At 39.8% G+C, this 17,594-nt stretch overlaps 1 protein-coding gene across 2 annotated transcripts in view; it reads left to right on the forward strand.

The window, feature by feature from the left end:
* PDE7B (phosphodiesterase 7B) overlaps positions 1–17,077 on the forward strand; it is a 460,575-nt gene extending 443,498 nt beyond the window's left edge. For both annotated transcript variants that reach the window (XM_089676206.1, XM_089676205.1), the window contains 4 exons: positions 2,885–3,029; positions 5,752–5,848; positions 8,067–8,147; positions 15,854–17,077. In XM_089676206.1, the coding sequence (XP_089532332.1) occupies positions 2,885–3,029; positions 5,752–5,848; positions 8,067–8,147; positions 15,854–16,071 (541 nt within the window). In that variant the 3' untranslated portion in view covers positions 16,072–17,077. The remainder of the gene's footprint in view (positions 1–2,884; positions 3,030–5,751; positions 5,849–8,066; positions 8,148–15,853) is intronic.
* Positions 17,078–17,594: the final 517 nt, after the last annotated feature.

Here is a 17,594-nt window from a genome sequence, read left to right on the forward strand (position 1 = left end):
CGACCCCACTGCACCACTCACCATCAATTTCACCACTCCACTGGTCTGTCACCCACTGCCACTCTGCATGTTGGGTGCTACATCACTCCTTTGCATGCAGGGTACAGAAACACTGACGGAGTTCCAGCGCCCACTCTGCGTGCTGAGCACAGGGTGATTAGAGCATGCCCAGCACACCCTTTGCACCCACATATGCCTTTAAGGCAACCCACATTAAAGTGAAGTAAGGTACAGTAATGCACAGCACAGATCTGACGGGGGCCTCATGGTAAAATATAGAGGGTAGCATCATCAACTCCACCTGACACTACAAGGATCTGCACACCCTGAGTGCGTGTGAATGTTTGCACAGCCTGGACTCTGCACACACCTGTTAACGAATATACCTATAACATCACAGAAGAGGGGAAAGTCTACTGCAATCCTGACAGCTGGGACGTTATATGGGGATCTCTGTATTGTTTATCATTGGACACAACAACTGGAGACAGACCTTTATGAAGTCCCCTCCCATAAGAGAAGATCAGCCAGGGTAACTGTCACACTAACCCTCATCGTGCCCCTCCAGGTAGATGACATGTATATATCTGTGCCTCTGACCTCACCCCCCTCTGCAGAAACCTCCGGACCACCGCTTGATGCCGTACCAACATCCACCATAACCGCAGAGGCCAAATGAGAGAGCGCCACCTGCTACCCCGGACAGAAACTCCAACCAGACATTACAGAAGCACCTCTGAATCTTGTGCCTGACATGCCTCTACTGCCTGATTGGTTTACATCCTGACAGCAGATCTGCCCCCTTTAACCAGCCTGGGTATTAGTTCCAGGGTATTAGGAGTAGAGGAGACTATTGCCCTTTAAGTGCGCTGCAAGAGCTCAGGTCTGAGCACAGAGATTTGATTGTTGCTGTGTGTCCAGGAAGCGGCTATATAAGGGGCCAGCACTGGAGGTGGCAGAATGGAGTTCCGCCAAGTTCCGACAAAAAAAAGCCCTGGACTTCTGTAATCTGTCATCTGTATTATATGGGTGTCTTCAAAGAATTTGCTAATACAAAGCATACAATATATTTTTTCCCATATATATACTTGGCCACAACAATTTTATAGGCAAGAATATTTTCCAGAATTATATCCATTAAAATGTATAACACCATAATGACATTGCCTTCTAGTCATTATATGTAGCTTCAGTCCATTACATTACATTTATATATCTGTGTTGATATTTAGGGAAAAGAAGGGCAGTCAGTATGACACATAGGTTTTCACTGAGTTTTTGTGAACATTCACTTTAGTTATCCAATCACATGAAAAGTGAATTCCTGTTTACTTCTTTCATCTGCATATGAGTTAATATTCAAAGTAAATTGAAATTTCAAATGAATTATTGTGTGGAAATTCTCAACTCTTTATCCCATATATTTCATCTTTGAATGTTCCCTGCAAATGTTCAAGCATTACCTTCTTTCTCCACAAAAGGTATACTAGGCATCTATCTGTAGTGCTAGTTGAGCTCTGTTTCTGATATGAGGTATGCAGCTCAATGCAATGAATTGTAAAATGTTCTCACAGAGAAACCCATTGTCATTTTTGAACTGTGGGGACAAAATCTATACTGATTATTCATATATTCCTGTTCTTGGACACATCACAGATGCTCTAACTCAGTGTTTTCCAAAGTGTGGGATAGGCACTATTGCTATTACCTATCCTCATTGAAAATAGTAGTTAACAGACCTTAGGATGGAAGTATATGGGTCTACATAGCATCAAAACAGAGGCGTCCCTAGGGTTGGTGTCACCCGGTGCGGTAACACGTGGTGTCACCCCTCCAGAGAGGAAGGAGCGGTGCCGGTAAAATGAGTATCCCGTGAAGATATGTATCCCCTGAAGCAACTGCGCATGTGCCGGTTTCAGGCCGAAGAAGCCGATCTCCAACTTTAGCTCAGAGCTGCCACAGTTAACCCCTTACAGGCTGCAAACCGCTGAAGCTGATCCCACAGATCACTATGGCTTGCAAGATCAGTTAACCCCGTGTAGGTTGAACCTATATGGGGTTAACTGATTTTACCCCTACACCGGGGGCAGCTGTCACTATGCCGGGAACCCGGGATCACCCCAATTACTGGCCAAGACCTTCACAGAGCCCAGAAGCTCTGCTGGCATTCTGCTTCTGCACCCCCTGTGATGGTGTCACCCGGTGTAGCCCGCACCCCCCTAGGGACGCCACTGCATCAAAAGGAATCTTTTTATAGACTGTTAATGTAATTGTTCTGTAGAAATTGTTAAAGGAAACCTTTCCAGAGGTTGCCATTGCTGAATTATGAACTGCTAGTTACCTGGCTGTCATGCTGACCCTTATACTTTACTTTGACAATGTGGAAGAAGTTAGTAGATTAGGACTTCTGTTCTTTTCCTCTGGCATTCCTGGTTCTGGATCCAGGTCAGGTCAGAAAATATTTTAGGCAAAGTATTGAAACCATAGGATCATCATAATAGCCATGCAACTAGTGCCTTTAGCAGGAGTTTAGTGATGACAGCCCTCATAATTCTCCTGGAAAAGGTTTTGGGGTTTATTTACTAAAGCTGAAGAGTGCAAAATCAGGCTCACTTCTGTATAGAAACCAATCAGCTTCCAGGTTGTATTGCCAAAGCTTATTTGAACAAGCTGAGATTAAAAGCTGATTGGTTTCTATGCAGAAGTGAGCCAGATTTTGCACTTTCTAGCTTTAGTAAATAAACCCCTTTGTTTCAGATGACAAAAAGCTACTTTTTTCATTTTTCAAAAAAACAAAAGAGCGATGATGGAATCTGTTGATGAACAAGGAAAAAACCACAGTATTTTGCAGAGCTTCTCTAACTATTTGATGTTCTTATTTCAGGCAGGATATTGAGCAGCAACTGGGCTCCTTAATATTATCAACAGATATAAATCGCCAGAATGAGTTTCTCAATCGTTTTAGAGCTCATCTTGCCCAAAAAGATCTCAGTTTGACGGATGCAGACCACAGGCACTTTATGTTGCAGGTAATAATAATAGCTGGACCAAGAAAGACATTTAGAAAGTCATTGCTACCTAAAGAGTAGGTCATGCACTAGTTTATATTTCAAGGCTTAAACTTTCATTCAGCCCTTTGTGTATGATACAAAGGTGAGGAGACCTGCTGAGCTATTCTAAGGTACCATAAGCCACTTATTAGAAACATACTGTGGACATATACTGTACTCAACTATAAATTTTGTAAAGGATCTTGTCTTGTTGCATGTCGAGCTATTTGGATTTCAGGGGGTTCTAATAGTAATTAGATCTCAATTAAAAAGTTCAATGTTTTTATAATATATTATGCACTTTGTCTATCAGGCTGGTTGAGCAATTTATAAAAAGTAATCTGTAATTAATTCATACCCGGCCAGATTCACACATACAGTATTAGCCCATGTATGAATAAGAGGCTAAGAACAAGACATAGTGTATGACCAGCATTGTAGTAAAGAAAAAGTATAGTGTAGAGGTATTATTACAGTATAATTGCTTGTGTCATGTTACGAGATGATAACTCTTTCATATTATTCTTATTATATTAGGCAGAGAAACATTAGATTAACAACTAAAGGGAGTTCTGTGTTTTTTATTCTCACTTGTACTTCTGTGTTTAACAGAGATTGAGAACAACCATGGTGCAAACTGCAGAGTATGTATGTAGTATGCACGGTGTATGCAGTCAGCAAATATGGCTGCTATCAGCCAATAATATAATTATACATTCAAATCAAAGTTTTTTTAAGCATTTTTACACATTGACTTTATTTAGATAATCTCCTTTGCACGTATATGTGAACACATTACTGGAAGCCAACATTATGGGTAGCCTCATCAGTCTAAGGTTTGGCTATATGCCCATACAGGCATGATCCAGATGCTCATTGCTGACCAGCTGTCCAGTTTATATGGGGACAACAGAAACTGTTAAACAATATCTGCACACAGATGTGTATGTTCATTATACGATTACATTTTATGTGCTTTCTGTTCAATATCCAAGCAGTTTATTATTCTGTTTCCACTAAAAGAAACCTATATACTGCATAAGCTAAACAGTCAAATAAGTGACACTTACTTGGCCATTCCCATATGGAAGAAAAATATATTTGAAATATATTTTAAAAATATTCTTCCCAAATATATTGACATATATTTGAAGTGCTACAATTGTGGCCATATTCAATATATATATATATATATATAGCATGTTGAAATGCATTTTTATTACAAAATCTATGAAAAATATTTTTAAAAATATATATTTTTTAAATATATACTTTAGATTTTTTTTACATATAAAAAAGTCATTTAACGTACAGTTGTTATGTGCAATTAAACCATGGCAACATCTAATGTTTGTGTAGTATTATGTTCAGCAGACTGTGTTCATCAATTGTTGTGACTTAGATAACGTTCAGAGCACATTTTATGCCCAATTCATGCAAAACTCCACGTAATACCAAGGGGTTCACCTACTTTTTTTTGCAACTGTATATTTGTAAATGCATTGCAAAACTGTAGATTTGTATTTGTAAAGACATACAGTATTTTTGAAATTAATGTTTAAAAATATTTTTCATATATTTTGTAATAAAAATGCGTTTCAACATATATATATATTTCAATATATATATATATATATACATATATTTTTTTTAATTTTTTTTTTAATTTTGGTTTATTTTTATTTATTTATTGAAATATATTTTGGAATATATTGAATATGGCCAAAATTGTAGCATTTCAAATATATGTCAGTATATTTGGGAAGAATATTTTTAAAATATATTTCAAATATGTGGGTTATTACACTTTATTGGTAACATTATACATTTATTACGTACCTAAGGTAATCTAGCAATTAATACAGTTAACATGAGTTGTACTCTTGTATAGAAAGTATAAGGCCTCATGCACACAGGACAGTTTTCCATTTCTCCTAGATGTCTTTCCTCCTGCCAGCAGTGTTCTAGCAGAAAAAATACTTGATGCTTTTAAATGCGTGTAATTCATTTAGGCACATTTAGGCAAGTCAAGTGCTTTGGCGTTAATAATTAATTTAATTGGCCAGAATAATAATTTACACGCGTTTACACTTGTCAAGTGTTTTTTCTGCCAAAATGCTGCTGCTCCTGGACATGCTGGCAGTGGGGGGGTTTTTCTGCCCCTAAACACCCCTGCCTGTAAACTCCTCCAAAAGCAGTTGTGTGCATGGAAACTACAAGGTGCAGAATCTGGTGCAGCTCTGAATAGAAACCAATCAGCTTCCAGGTTTTATTGTCAAAGCTTAATTGAACAAGCTGACGTTAGAAGCTGATTGGCTACCATGCACAGCTGCGCAAGATTCTAAGTGCAGCAGTTTTAGTAAATCTTCCCCATAGACTAACATGCAGGGATGTTTAGAGGCAGAAAAAAAACACCAGATGTACTTAACAGCCACATTAAAAACATCCAGTGTGCTGAGGCCTAAAGGTAGTACCTATTCCCCCTAGTTTCATGAAACAGCTACCATTTACAGGACAGTGTCAAATAAGAGTTATGCTATATAATTCGTATGATTAGGTTGACAAGGCTGAAGTCAGGGCATAAATGGTCCCGATAGCTGCCAAAATCAAACAATTCCACATCATGTCATAATATCATATTAACTGTACAGGTGAATAGCACATCACTTGCCTTTATGCCTATTCCCTGTATGTTTTACAGATTGCTCTGAAGTGTGCTGATATCTGCAATCCTTGCCGTATGTGGGAGCTCAGCAAGCAGTGGAGTGAGAGAGTCTGTGAAGAATTCTACAGACAAGGTCAGATATTGCCAGAAAATAAAGACGGTCCCAATTCACGGGGCTAAGCCAATGGCTTTCAGCTGTTTATTTACACAATGGATAAAATATCCGCCTAGGACAAGGCTAAGGCTCCAAATCAGTTAGCAAATTTAAAGTTAATTAGCCTTAACTTGTATTCATTTCTGTAATGGAGTAGGAATTAGGAAATACAGGCTGCGCATTGCAGACTTGGAGATTTAGTGTACCCATTGCTCTGAGCCTCGGGCTTTCCATATCCTTGAATGCAGTCATCTAAGCTTCCCAACCCCTCCTGCCTCTGTGTACTATCCCTCTGTTTCCTGCTCCTGCCTCCTATCCTGATCAACAGTTCTGCACATTTATTTTACCTACTCACATCCCATAACTATGTTATTCGGAAAACACTTTTAGCATCCACGATATAACATATGATCTTGCACAGTAGCATTTTTATGGGACACATTTTAAAGAGAAAATGCAATGCATATGTATTGTTGCACCAATGAGTATACATGTTTATTATATATATATATATATATATATATATATATATATACATACAGTTGTGCTCAAAAGTTTGCATATCCTAGCAGAAATTGTGAAATTTTGGCATTGATATTGATAATATGACTGATCATGCCAAAGAATGCTCTTTTATTGAAGGATGATGATCATATGAAGCCATTTATTATCAAATAGTTGTTTGGCTCCTTTTTAAATCATAATGATAACAGCAATCACCCGAATGGCCATAATCGAACGTTTACATACCCTGGAATGTTTGGCACAACCACACCATCAGAGCAGCCTGTATTTTTTTTGAGGTTGCCTGTGGGTTTTTCTTTGAATCCAAAACAATTCTTCTGTCAGTTATGGCTGCAGTCTTTCTTGGTCTACCTGACCTTGGCTTGGTATCAAGAGATCCCCGAACTTTCCACTTCTTAATATGTGATTTAAAAGTACTGATTGGCATATTCAAAGCTTTGGACATTTGCAATTTAAAAAGCCACAGATGTGGGACATTAACCTCTAATTGGCATTTTAACCCGTGTGTGTCACCTTGTGTGTCTGTACCAAGGCCAAACATTCCAGGGTATGTAAACTTTTGATCATGGCCATTTGGGTGATTTCTGTTATCATAATGATTTAAAAAGGAGCCAAACAACTATTTGATAATAAATGGCTTCATATGATATATACACTATATTGCCAAAAGTATAGGGACACCCCTCAAAATCATTGGATTCAGGTGTTCCAGTCACCTCCATGGCCACTATGTTTCTATGAACAGTGCTAAGCACAGCTGAACAAAGCTCTGTATTGTAGCAGACACATCAATACATACTGGAAAACATTGATAGGCGCTAATAGAAATCTGCAAGATCTTAACCTGGGTCTTGTTAATATGGCTGTAAAAGCAAGATGAATTGCTTTGTTAAGGGGTGGGGAGAGAGGGTTTTCCTGTCTTCTTCCAAACCTTTAGAATTTGGATACATTTAAACATAATAGTCTCAGTTCACAAAGCTAACACACTAGGATAAGGATCCTTATTTTCAACTGAATCCAAAGAGATTTTAAAATTACAGTCAGATGGCTAACATAAAGGTTCTGTTCCATGTGCTGAAGCTTTGTGAATTAAGCCTTATGTAAGTGGCGTTAAGGCCTTTTTCACACAGCCGATTAGGGCTGTACACTGAAAAATCAGTAAGAATCTAAGATGGGGATCACAGGTGTGTGTGCAGTCAGCCGCAGCCAGGAAACCTGTAAAAATCAAACACATAATAAATGCAGTAACTATGCACATGTAACCACACATCTATGCATTTGCCTGCAATTAGAAACAGATGAATGGCCCTGGAAGCAAACTGGATGTGTGTAGGGTTGCTCCTCTCTCCCTAATCACATGTAACTTCTCAGATGTGTGGTTTCATGAGTACAGTCATGGTGCTTGTCTGTCTATCATCGATTTGTACTGACTTCTTGCCAGTGACTAATTGCATACACCTGTGATTCCTGCTGCAAATTTATCCTGATTCGTGATGCTGTATGGCCTTAATCGGCTGTATGAATGAGGCCTAAAAAGTGTGGAGAGTGGGTTTAATTACTGCAAAAAAACAAGGAAGAAGAAGTAGTATTCCGTTAAATAACTACTGCATTTTATTTTTGCTCCTGCTGCGTATGCTGAAAATTCAGTTTTCTTTTTGTATGTTCCTTTTAGGAGATCTTGAGCGGAAATTTGGTCTTGAAATAAGCCCACTTTGCAGCCAACAAAAAGACTCCATACCTAATATACAAGTTGGTGAGTGTGCTTAGGTACATTTGTTGAAGATTTTGATATCATAGCATTTCTTTTCCTTTTTATTTAAAGACTGCAGAAAAGGGTTAGTTCACCTTTACCGAAAAAAAAGTGCCTATGCAGATAAGGGGCTCCTGTAGGTAAAAACAAACTCTGCAGCTCTGACTAAAGTTAAAAAAATGCCCTTGCTATAAATTAGACCATCTACATGTTCTGTCTGAAAAAAACCCCAAAGATGGCATCACCCCAACATGCCTTGTTGCCAGGACATTGCTAAGATACTCCCAACCAGGGGCGGACTAACAACTCATGGGGCCCCCGGGCAATAGGGGATCATGGGGCCCCTGTGTCCTTGCCCAAACTAAAAAAAGCCTATGAAAAAGGTACCTGGGGCATCTCATGGGGCCCCTGCTGACCCCGGGCCCTCAGGCAGTGCCCGAGTTTCCAAATGGCCAGTCCGCCCCTGCTCCCAACTGTTACTGAGTGAGCTCTTAAGCCCCCGAACATAGAAGGTACACCAATCTCCTCTGTTGTAGCATTGCTGGGTTCAGAGCTATTACAACAAGGGAGATAGAGCACATGTGAGGGGGTTTAAATCGGAGAAAGAGCTCACTACTGTGATGGTGGGGGGTGAGCAGTAACAACTGCTAGTGTCCTAGCAATGTCCTAACAACAAGGCAAGATGGGATGATGCCATCTCTGAGAGTTTCTCAGTCAGGCTTTGGGAGATACATAAGTGGCCTGAACATATAGCAAGGGCATTATTTTTTTTATTTATTTTTTTTACAAATTCTATTTTTATTGAAAACAACAGAAAAGCAGAAGACACGTATCATGTATCCATATAAGCATAAACAAAATACGGAAGGAAGGTATCAAAAGTGATACAAGCATGTGCAAATTCCAAAATAGTACAGGGGAAAATACAATCCCAAGGCAAAGTAAAGGGCAACACAGTGCACACACAAGTGTCAAAACCCCGCTGTCCGCTGTCATTTAAATGAAAAAAGAGAAAGACAAAGAGATAGGAAAGAGCAATAAGTCAGAAAGCGTAAGGGCATTATTTATCTTTGCTCAAAGCTGCAGTTTATTTGTATCTACAGGCACCCTTTATATGCATAGTCAGTTTTTTATAAAGATGAAATAACCCTTTAATGAGATTTTATTTACCGTATTTGCCGGCGTATAAGACGACTTTTTGACCCTTGAAAATCTTCTCAAAAGTCGGGGGTCGTCTTATACGCCGGTACACATGTTAGGGGGGCTGCGGCATTAAGTACAGGGGTTTGCAGGGGCTGACGTCTCTTACCTGGATCCAGTCCCACGGCGATCCGGTCCAGGAAGCGCGGCGTCTCCTTCAGTTCGGCCACTGGATGTTCGTGCGGCTGCGCGGCTCCGCCTCCTCACCGGTGATTGGCCGCCAGAACTGTAGCTCGGGAAAGGCACACAGGCGGCCAATCACCGGCGAGGGGGCGGAGCCGAGCGGCCCCGCGAAAATTGAGTGCCGGAGCAGCAGGTAAGTGCTCTGTGTAGAGGTGCTGCTGCAACCACATATGCTGGCTGCAGCAGCACCGTACTAGAACAGGGTCAGCAAGTGTCAGTGGGAGGAATAGTGCCCCATCATTGGTGTCACTGATACCAATGATGGGGCACTATTCCTCCCACTGATACCAACGATGGGGCACTATTCCTCCCACTGACACCAACGATGGGGCACTATTCCCCCCCCCCACTGACACCAACGATGGGGCACTATTCCACCCCCCACTGACACCAATGATGGGGCACTATTCCACCCCTCACTGACACCAATGATGGGACACCATTCCTCCCACTGACACCAATGATGGGGCACTATTCCTGCCACTGATACCAATGATGGGGCACCTATTCCCCCCACTGATACCAATGATGGGGCACTATTCCTCCCACTGATGCCAATGATGGGGCACCATTCCTGCCACTGATACCAATGAAGGGGCACCTATTCCCCCCACTGATACCAATGATGGGGCACTATTCCTCCCACTGACATCAATGATGGGGCACTATTCCTCCCACTGACACCAATGATGGGGCACTATTCCTCCCACTGATACCAATGATGGGGCACTATTCCTCCCACTGATATCAATGATGGGGCACTATTCCTCCCACTGATACCAATGATGGGGCACTATTCCTCCCACTGATATCAATGATGGGGCACTATTCCTCCCACTGACATCAATGATGGGGCACTATTCCTCCCACTGGTGTGCATTGGAAGAGGGGTAGTCTTATACGGCGAGTATAGCCCAAACACTACATTTTAGCAGGAAAAGTAGGGGGGTCGTCTTATACGCCCAGTCGTCTTATACGCCGGCAAATACGGTACTATTTTCTGATAATACATAATACATTCTGATTGGGCATTAATCAGGCTTTTATTAATGTAAATATATTTTATAAAGAGACTTCCGATATGATTTGGTGAAGAAGACAGTGGCAAGATTGACACATGATTAAATGCTGAATACTTCAGTTCTCACAGTCCAGTGAAAGATGTAAATAATTGTCTTCAAAAGGAAAACCTTATTCAACTAAACATTAAACATGAAGTCTAGTAGAGTCACTTCCAAATTTACATAAAAAAATGATATCATCTGTGTTAACGAGATAATGCAAGGTGAAGAGCAGGCGTAAATATGGTATAATGAGTAGTATAATCTTGAGGTCACTTTTGTAAGGTAAAATAAAAAAGAGAGAGTATTCACATGTGTGTATAAAAACATAAATATCATTATATTCATATCATTAAATTTTAGATCATTTCATAAGAAGCAATAATAAACTGCAATAAAGTGGTTGTAAACCCTTATGTAAACTCAGTAAAGTGACGGCCTCAGGTGATACACAGAGATGAAGCAAATCCTCCTACATAAGTTGTATGCAACTCACTGTAGCCGTCTTTCCCCTACATCCATTCAAAGTGCAGAATTTACACAGAATCTCAGCTCTGGAAAGCAGGGGACAGGGAGCTGAAGTTACATCAGTGAGGGGAGATCTAAGAGCTGATTGGAGGGAAGGGACACACACCCTTCACACAGCACACAGGAACAGAGCTGAGGTTGTCAATCACAGGCTGTGCCCTCCCCTGTCACCATTTTTCTCTTGGAGTCAGGAAAATGTGTCACAAATGATTTATGCTGATAGCAAAGGAATGAGGCAGAAACGACACTGTGGATAGATAAAATAAGCAAAGTGCAGAGCTAAAAGGACAATTTAAGAAGTTCGATCTCCAAAGTTCGATCGAAAATCGATCTAAACACACACATAAATGTTCATAGGATCAAGCAAATGATAAGTGAACACAGCTGAAATCGGATCCGGGAAATGGCAAGAATGCGCACTCACCGACCGCACATAGGGAATGCACGTTTTATTATGTATCCAATCAAACGAGTACCGATATCCCACAGGGAGAGATGTCCTCAAACGATCTGCTGGGCTAATATGGTCTCCTTAGTTTGGAATGGATCACTCACGGCACACGTCCCTTCCAGGTACAGGTATCCCTCCTCTGGGTGATATGTAGCTGTGTCTGCCGACCCCTCAGTGGGGGGTAAAAAATGGAAAAGTACCCATAGTGTAGTATATCCAATATTTATTGATGAAGAAAGGGTTTACAACCCAGGTCAGTAATGTTGCTGGCAGTAAGCCAGAGAACACAGAAATAAAAATAAAAGTATGTTACTGACCCTTTTAAATACAGCAAGCACCCAGACCTCCTCGTGGTCTGGGTGGTAAAGAGGCATCACAGGCTGTCAGTTCCTCCTCTGTGGATAGAGACAAGTACACACTATAGAGCGATCTGCTTTGTTCAGATTTCATGTCAGAGGTTTACAACCACTTTAAATAATGAAATGATGATATTTTTATATACAGTACATGGAGCCTAGAAAGCTAACTGGCCTTTTATATAAGTTGTCAACGTTTTTTAGTCTTTTCCTGTCCCACTGGGAGTTATTGGGTGTTCCCGGCCACCTTTGTGTTTAAGCTCCTTCCGCTGCATTCTTCACAATATAAAATAAATTGAAACTGTTCCAGGGAGAGCAGGACTCCCTTATAATGGCCACAGCAGATGTGAAGACCCAGGAACTCAAATTCAGAAATATCAGCGACACTCTTTAAGCAGCATAAGAAACTGTTTTGAGGTCTACTCTCCATTAACCAAAACATATAAAATACCAGTTTTTAAAGGTTCAATTCAGGGAGTCATCAAATGTGGACAAGTTATACATCCCATCTTTAAAATGCATATTTTTGCATCCCAAGCCACATTTGAGAATTCCCAGTGTTCAGCTGTGTTCAAGACTCTTTTTTCCTGAACCCCCAAAATACTCAGGAAGCAAACATACTCATTGGAGACACATTAAGGGTCCATGCACACTGTCTTAAAAAAAATGCTGCTCCTTGAGGAGTTTAGCGTTTTGCCTGTAGAAGCAACTAATGTTATCCTAAGTGTCCATGCACATTAGGCAGCCTAAAGGCATTTTTTTTAAGCTCAGTGCTTAGAGGCAGAGAAAAAAAATCCTTCTGTTTTGTGTTTTTGAGAGTGTTTTTCTGGAAGAAAAAACACTAAACGTTATTAAACACTGCTAAACGTTTCTAAATGATAGTACAAAACCGCTGAAAATTAGCGTTTATTTAAGCTAGTGTGCATGGAGCCTTAAACCGTACATATCCATTAAATTAACCACTTCAATACCGGGCACTTATACCCCCTTCCTGCTCAGGCCAATTTTCAGCTTTCAGCGCTGTCGCACTTTGAATGACAATTGTGCGGTCATGCAATACTGTACCCATATAAAGTTTTTATAATTTTTTTCACACAAATAGAGCTTTCTTTTGGTAGTATTTAATCACCACTGAGTTTTTTATTTTTTGCTAAATAAAACAAAAAACACCTGAAACGTTTGGAAAAAACCCGCACTTTTCTTCATTTCTGTTATACAATTTTGCAACTAAATAACATTTCTTTATAAGTTTAGGCCAAAATGTATTCTGCTACATTTCTTTGGCGAAAATAATAATAATAATTGAATTTGTATTTTTTCAAATGTTTCCTTTATTTTCTTATAATTTTTTTTTCTTTTTTCTACTATTTTATTTTTCAGCACACTGTGACCAAAGCAATACAATGTTACCATAGTAACATTGAACTACTCTGGGCAAGTGATCAGGATTTTTTTTAACACATTATGATTGCTAATACCAATGTATTTCATTGATATTTGCAATCATTGTTACTGAATGAAACTGATTTAGCCTTTTGTTGTGATTAGCTGTGATTGGGCAAAACTGATCACATGATACATATGGGCTGTGATTGGCCCTGTCTGTATCATGTGACTGCCTTGACCAGTCACAGCTAACAACATAATTGTATACAATGGATGGCGTGACAGGAAGCCATCCATTGTATACAATTGGCATGTGATCTGCTGTGGTTGGTCACAGCGGTCACATGACACTGGCAACGGGCCGGAGTAATGATATGTCATCGGCTGTGTCCCGTGGACACAGCCGGTGACAGATCGTGCCACTGTGCTGCCCCACGGCCATGTGAGTGGCTCGTTTTGACTGGACGTCATATGACGCCCAGTCACAATGGCAAGTGTCCCACCCAGCCATCAATCTGCTATAGGCCGGGTGGGAAGGTGTTAAAGCATACAGCAGATAACCTTGTTCTAAATATTTATTCCACTGATCATTCGGAAAGAATATGTATACACCACTAATCTGCATCCACTGTGATCTCCTAGAATCGTTATGTGCAGGGAACTGTAGTTCCAAAAGGTAGGCTTGGTACGCAGCACGGTATGACTAGCAAGAGTTTGTAGTCCTACACTGAGAGTCCTGCTCATACTGCTCGCTGGTTGCAAACACACACACGCTGTATGAAAATGCACCACATCTCTGAATTATCATATCCAAAACCAATCCTGATTTCCCCTAGGATAGGGACTTTAACGGTGTCAAATATAGATATAAAACCATGAGTTAAAATGATGCAATAGGTACTTACTGTAAAGCCAAGAATAAAGCCCAGCAAGTGGGTATCACCGTCATGTAGCCGATACCCACTTCCTGGGCTACGTTGTTGTATTTATGTATCTCTTGTCTTGGCATCCTGAAGTGGATAGCGAAGTGCGTTGAGAATATCAGCCAGCTAATATGTACATATCTGAATGTAGATTCAGAGCTCCATTGGAATGAATGGCATGAATAAACTACATACTTAGAAAATTGGTATGGTATGAGGGAATACCTGTATTTAGAGGTGGTTTAGAGACAGTAAGGATATTTTCCCACAGTCAAAAGGTCATTGTAACTTATTATTACATTGTAAATGGTAAAAAGTCTTGTATATTAAATAAAGCACAAATGTACATTATTATTCTAACTCACGGTTTCATATATACATTATGTATTTATTTGGCACTTTTAAAGTCCCTACCCTGAAGGAAATAGGGATCATTTTGGATACTGAATGGAATGGCACAAATCACATTGTGAGAAGTTTCATATGAATTTAACCGCACCAAAACAGTTCAAAAATGAATAGACCCTAGAAAGCTACTAAAATGACCTGAAAAGTTACGATAATAGTGTTTTTAATAAGTATGTAGAGTTGTTATCTCAATGTGGTTCAAAAAGAGGCCCAATTTCTATAGAGCTTGTTCTTGCTCCCTGTAACACTATACAAGGGATAGAAAGACCACATACCAATGACGTCACTTCTTTGAATACAAATTTATTTTGCCAGTTCCTTCTCAAGAACTGCCCCTACTAACGCATTTCACCCTCCCGGGCTTACTCCTACGATTAAGCCTGGGAGGGTGAAATGCACTAGAGCAGTTGATTCCTGGGTGGGAACCAGCATTATGTATTGTCAGCTTGAATAAAATTGTGTTGTAGGAGGTGATGTCATTGATGTGCGTCCTTACTGTCATTTGAATGTAGAGTTGTAGATTTAGGCAACACATACCAGTTATTTTAACAGCCTGACTAGCAAAATGGGATTTAGTAAAATTGGTCAGGATCGTAAAAGATGCAGTAGGAAGGCCTTTGTTTCTAGAAAAGGTAGCAGCTATATTGTTAATTAATCCTTAAAAGAAACACCGCAACAAAGGCAGTACATATTATATACTTGCATGATCATGCTATATACTATATTTTTGCAAATAGATTGTAGTGAAAAATGTGTTTGTATGGTCTTTATTATGTAAATAGGGCCCCCCTTGCAGCCTTACTACCAAAATAATAAGTTCTTGTTGGTTTGTGAGTCATGATGTCTCTTGGCATTTATGTGACTCCCAACAACCCAGAAAATCTAGGATGCGTTTATTCTGCAGATTTCTATATACACAGCACCATCTAGTGGCTAAAGCAGAGTAGCAAAGATATGCCAAGTTTCATCTGTTGGTAAATGATTTAGAGCTGCCTGCAGTGATGTGCAGAGCAGGGAGTCCTCTTGGATTTTTTACATTTCCTTCATCTCGTAGAGTTATTTAAATCCCCGAAACAGTATGTGTTTTTATAAAAAGTGTGTTGTTATTTCTCTAACATTTCAGTGGGTTGTTGTTAAGCAGATAGTGTCCATTTAAAAACTGCTTCCATAAAATTCTACATCACAGACTCCTCTTACTTTTCATTGTCCGCAGGCTTCATAAACTACATTGCAGAGCCATTGTTTGTGGAATGGTCAAGATTTACTGGAGGGACTCCCCTATCTGAAAAAATGCTAAGTCACCTCAAGAAGAACAAGGCCAAATGGAAGTCTCTCTCACACAGGCAATGCAGCAAGAGCAATGACCACCTGGTACCTGTAACCGAAGGCAAAGGAGACCAAAAGATCAGTGAAGATGGAGCCCTCTTGTGATCATCTCTTACCTTTGGCATTGCTGTTCTTTTTCTTGCTGCTTTCAATGCAGAGGGATACATATAATGCTCAGATGGGCTGTTGTTACTTTTGACAGCAGACTTAAGGAAGGTCAGAAGGAAGCAGAGTATAGATATCTAAGTGGCGGTGGAAATCCATTGCTCACAGTTTGGTATCCTGCTATATTAGCCCTTCCAGCATTTCTGTCTTATCTCAGTATGAGCAAGACCAGCAACCCTACTTTTCAATGATGAAATCGACAGATGGAGCAGGAGGACTCAGATATGTGGATATCCCTGAAAAAAAACTTTGAAAGCATTGGGTGTCATTTGCAGAGTTATGTAGCAGAGATGGCACTTTTTACTACTTTTCAGAGCTTATTGCAATTGCTCCCATCCTCTAGTGGACCATCCATCTATTGCAAGAGCAGATACATCACGCTAAACAAGAACCACACAATAACACCAGCATCAACTGGACTCGGAAAAGATCTATCTGAGAAGACAACTTTGTATTGTTGATACCTAAAGGATCACAAACAAGATATTCTTTTATTTTTACATTTTGTACTTAGTAGATAAGAGCAAACGTTTGATTGAAGCACTACCCACACTATACTACAAAACGTGAAGGCATTTGTGAACAATTTTACACCACTTTGGATTGGACAAGTAGCCTGATCTTAAAAAAACAGATTCACAGACACTGTTGGATGGACATGTTTGGCGTTTCACCAGACGTAGCCACTGTATCCTTGCTGTGACAGAGGGTTCATAAATGTATTAGCAACAGATTTATTGTTGCATCTGTACATGTTCTGTAAATATTAAGCTACTGACTCCATGCCAAATTACTGACGCATTGTGGTTCTTATACCCAGATATTGGCACTGTGAACAGAAAACTGTTACTTTTAACTTTAAAAAAATACTATAGCATTTGTAAATATGGTTCATAGACTATTTCTAAAAGAGTGCTCATTTCCAGATAAAGGCCTTAAATTTTAACTTGTCATGTTTGAATTGTATTATCCACATCAATCACTAAGCCTTTTGTCAAATCATCACACTTTCTATGACAATAGTCACTATGAAAATGGACAGAGGGTATATCAATTTCTATACTTCACAAGCATTCCTAAAGGAATACGATCTACAGCTCCCAGGATTAAAAGACCTTAAATAACTCCAGCTGATCATCCGTTTACGTCACGAATAAAAATAACCTTTAGTTTTATCTCTTTTTTTAACAATACAATGCAACCTACAAGACAAACAGATATGAGCAACTCTGCAGAATCTGTGTGTCAGGATATACTGCAGGTGCTTTACTGTAACCTGCTAATAGTACAAGTTGGACTTACAACATCTGTTACCCTATAACTCACACCATCATTCTTATGAGATCAACCAAAGCCAGTGTGTTCAGACTATGTCATAACATGTCACATTGAGTCGTTCGTTAGTGGAAAAGTGGTGAAAATCAAGCCACAACAGAGAATAGAAAAAGGTCAACTGTTGAAGG

Source organism: Staurois parvus, unplaced genomic scaffold, assembly GCF_062004578.1.
Source record: "Staurois parvus isolate SC_StPar_1 unplaced genomic scaffold, SC_StPar_1.0 ptg000165l, whole genome shotgun sequence".
NCBI classification, from domain to species: Eukaryota; Metazoa; Chordata; class Amphibia; order Anura; family Ranidae; genus Staurois; species Staurois parvus.